This window comes from Hipposideros armiger, unplaced genomic scaffold (assembly GCF_001890085.2).
Source record: "Hipposideros armiger isolate ML-2016 unplaced genomic scaffold, ASM189008v1 scaffold_2435, whole genome shotgun sequence".
NCBI lineage: Eukaryota > Metazoa > Chordata > Mammalia > Chiroptera > Hipposideridae > Hipposideros > Hipposideros armiger.
In genome coordinates, this window is record NW_017733767.1 from 2,478 (window position 1) to 5,387 (window position 2,910).

At 50.3% G+C, this 2,910-nt stretch overlaps 1 protein-coding gene across 1 annotated transcript; it reads right to left on the minus strand.

The window, feature by feature from the left end:
- Positions 1-96: 96 nt before the first annotated feature.
- Positions 97-2,389, minus strand: LOC109378669 (duodenase-1-like; the record flags this gene model as incomplete). Its single annotated transcript, XM_019634980.1, has 4 exons — positions 2,262-2,389; positions 1,143-1,287; positions 539-674; positions 97-354 (listed from the first exon to the last, which is right to left on the minus strand). Coding segments are annotated over exons 1-4 (594 nt in total), but the record flags the coding sequence as incomplete, so codon positions are not given.
- Between the last annotated feature and the right edge of the window lie 521 nt (positions 2,390-2,910).

The following is a 2,910-nucleotide window of genomic DNA, read 5'->3' on the forward strand; positions in this document are numbered from 1 at the left end:
CTGAGGACATAGGCATATGACTAGTTCCCACAGCCCTGGGTCTCCTCAAAGCTCGACTGTGCCCAGAGCTGGGCATGGACCATGCTGGGATCTTACCTTAAAAGTAGTCTTAATCTTTTTTGGGTCCCCCACACATATCTGGATGACGTTGTTGTAATGTTTGTAGCGAGAGATGCATTCTTTGTTGCTCTGGATTTCAAGCCGTACCTCGTGCAGTTTCCCATCACCTCTGGTGTTTACACCCAGGCGCCCCCATCCGGCCACGCTGCACACCATCCCTGGCTTCACCTGGCCTCTCCTTGTGGGCAGACTGATGAGGCGCACGGCGGCATTCAGTTTGGCCTTCTTTTTCAGCTGAAGGCAGAGGGCAGGAATTCTAATCTACCCGTGGCCCACAGTCCGCAGGGACAGTCCTGTGCTTGCCATCTTCATGGCCCTGGGACTAGTCAAGGGGACAAATTGGGTCTGAGGACAGGACAGAGGGTATGCGGGCACAAAACCTTGGGAAGAAAGTGTGCAAGAACCAGTGGAGCCCTACCTGCAGTAACATGATGTCGTTTGCAAGCGTAGTATCATTATAATCTGGGTGGCATATGGTTCTTTTCACCCGGATGTTCTGCTGGGTCTTCTCCTTCCGTTTGATGTTGTGGGCTCCCAGGGTGACAGTACGTGAGCTGTGGAGACCATAGAGGGTGGTGTAGTCACAGGAGATACAGCCCAGGGGCTGTGAAAGAAAGAGGACAGGTGGGGACAGGGCAGGACTGCAGTGGAGAGGAATGATAGGGTCCCTGGGACTGAACATGTGTGTGCCCTCTGCGTCTGGGCAGCTCGGGCTCAATGGCAGTTCCTGGAGCAGATGTTACTGTGCTGAGCTTGCCTGTCTGTAAGCAAAACCGTGAAGGTCTCACATTTGCACGCCTGGCTCCAGGGCACAACCTCAGGCTCCTTCCCGTGCCACCACTGGTCACTCCCCTCTCTCTTCAACAGGCCACTTGCATTGACCTGACCCTCTCTCCCAAAAACTTACCTGTATTTGGAAGAGCTGCTCTTTCTTACTAAGAGGTTGAAGTGTATAGCCCCTAAGATGAGGGCTCCCTGCCAGGTGTCTACAGAAGGGGTGGGTCCCAGACGCTACTTCTCACCTTCTACAGCAGTGAGCTGCTGTCAGCACGAAGTCCTCACGCACAAGGAAACCCCCACAGTATCTGCTTTTTGGACACTTATTCGAAAGATACGCCATATAGGGACGAGAGTGAGGCTTGGACTCATGGCCCCCAATGATTTCCCCTGAAAGAAAAATTCTACCTTGCTTGCTGTGCTGAAGGAGGCAAGGGCTGGCGGGGAGATTGGGACAAACTGGAGTAGGCGGGGAGGAGTGTGGTGGTGGATGGTGGTGTCTGTAGTAGTCAGAAGTGACCTAGTGGGGGGGGGGAGCATGGGGGCTCCTGAGTAACATTCCAGACCTACTAAGTGATCCACAAGACTCAATTTGTCCCTCTGACAGAGAGAAGAACAGTCCTTATTCCTTAACTACAGCTGCAGGCACATGTGTGGGTAGACAGGATTTGTTTTGGGAACAAGCAGCGAAGGCCCTGTGCATCCTGGCACTTGCTTTCCCTGAAATTTCCTGGGTCCTCTCTCCATTCTTGTTTCCCAGACTCACTCAGCTGCTACAGGTGTGTAATCCTCAGAACATTGTGACTTTAAAATTACTAGAGAGAGCTTGAGACTGAACTAGCCAATCACAAATGTTAAGAGAAACAGGGTGCCACCAACTCGGGGATCAACTGTGTCCTCAACTTCTTTCCTGAGCAGCACAGAAATGACAAATCTGAAGAAGGGGGAGGAGATTGAGGGTAGATTTTAAGTCATTGAGTTAGAACGTGAAAGGGCCTTACTTTCATTACATATGCCAGCCCCTTTTCCAAACTGCCCTTTCCTGGGGATTTAATTATTCCTCATTCTTAGCCTCCAACCTTCTTGCAGACGGTTTTCTAAAAGAACCCACAATCCTGATGAGAAGGGTAAGACCTGGGAAGGGCACAGTACCCACAGGCCCTCCTGGAGAACAGGCTTCTGCCCTGCCATTTCCAAGGAGTGTTTATTCAGCATCAGAATGGTTGGTCTTTCAGGGAGGCTGAAACTGGAGTCCAGAAAGTTCCTGATGATGGATCAGTGCAGGATGTGTATGTAGCATCTGGCCATGGCTGTGCCAGTGTGGAGTGGGGTTGGGCGTCTGTTGGAGGGGGACAGTCACTCACCTGCCTCTGCCCTGGGGGACAGAAGAAAGACCATCAGGAGTAGAAGTGGCTGCATCTTCTCGGGAAGGTGGCCGAGGTCAGAGCTGCTGGTGCTTCCCCTTGGTTTTCTAACCCCAGGCTCTCCCGTGTTGTGGCCTTTATCACGTAGGCTCTATTTGAGTGCCCGACACAGCTGTGTGTTGAAATATTCAAGCCTGATGGAGTAAGAACTAATCAGTAACCACATAAGCACCTGAGCTCTGACTCCGTGCCGACCACACAACTGAAAACAGAAACCACTGGCTACAAACTGAGGTTGTGGGAGATGCTGTATCAGCCAGTAGTATGTTCCTGAATCCCAGAAACCCGAATCTCATGATGATCCATGTAAGAACTCTTCGTTTCCTTGTTTTTTTCTCGACCGTTTATTGAGGTCTTTTATTGTGAGACACAGGGGTATTAGACATGAGATTTTTTTGCATCTGGTGGAGACAAAACCATCAGTGATCAGATAAACATAGTGAAGCCACAGTTAAAGGGATGGACATAATGGTGTGGCAATAATGCACAAGAGGGCTTATGTCATTTTGTAAAGAACCAAGTGTGGTTTCAAAGAAGAGCAAGAAAATTATTCTTCTAGTGAATCTGCATCTTGTTCAGGATTAGGATG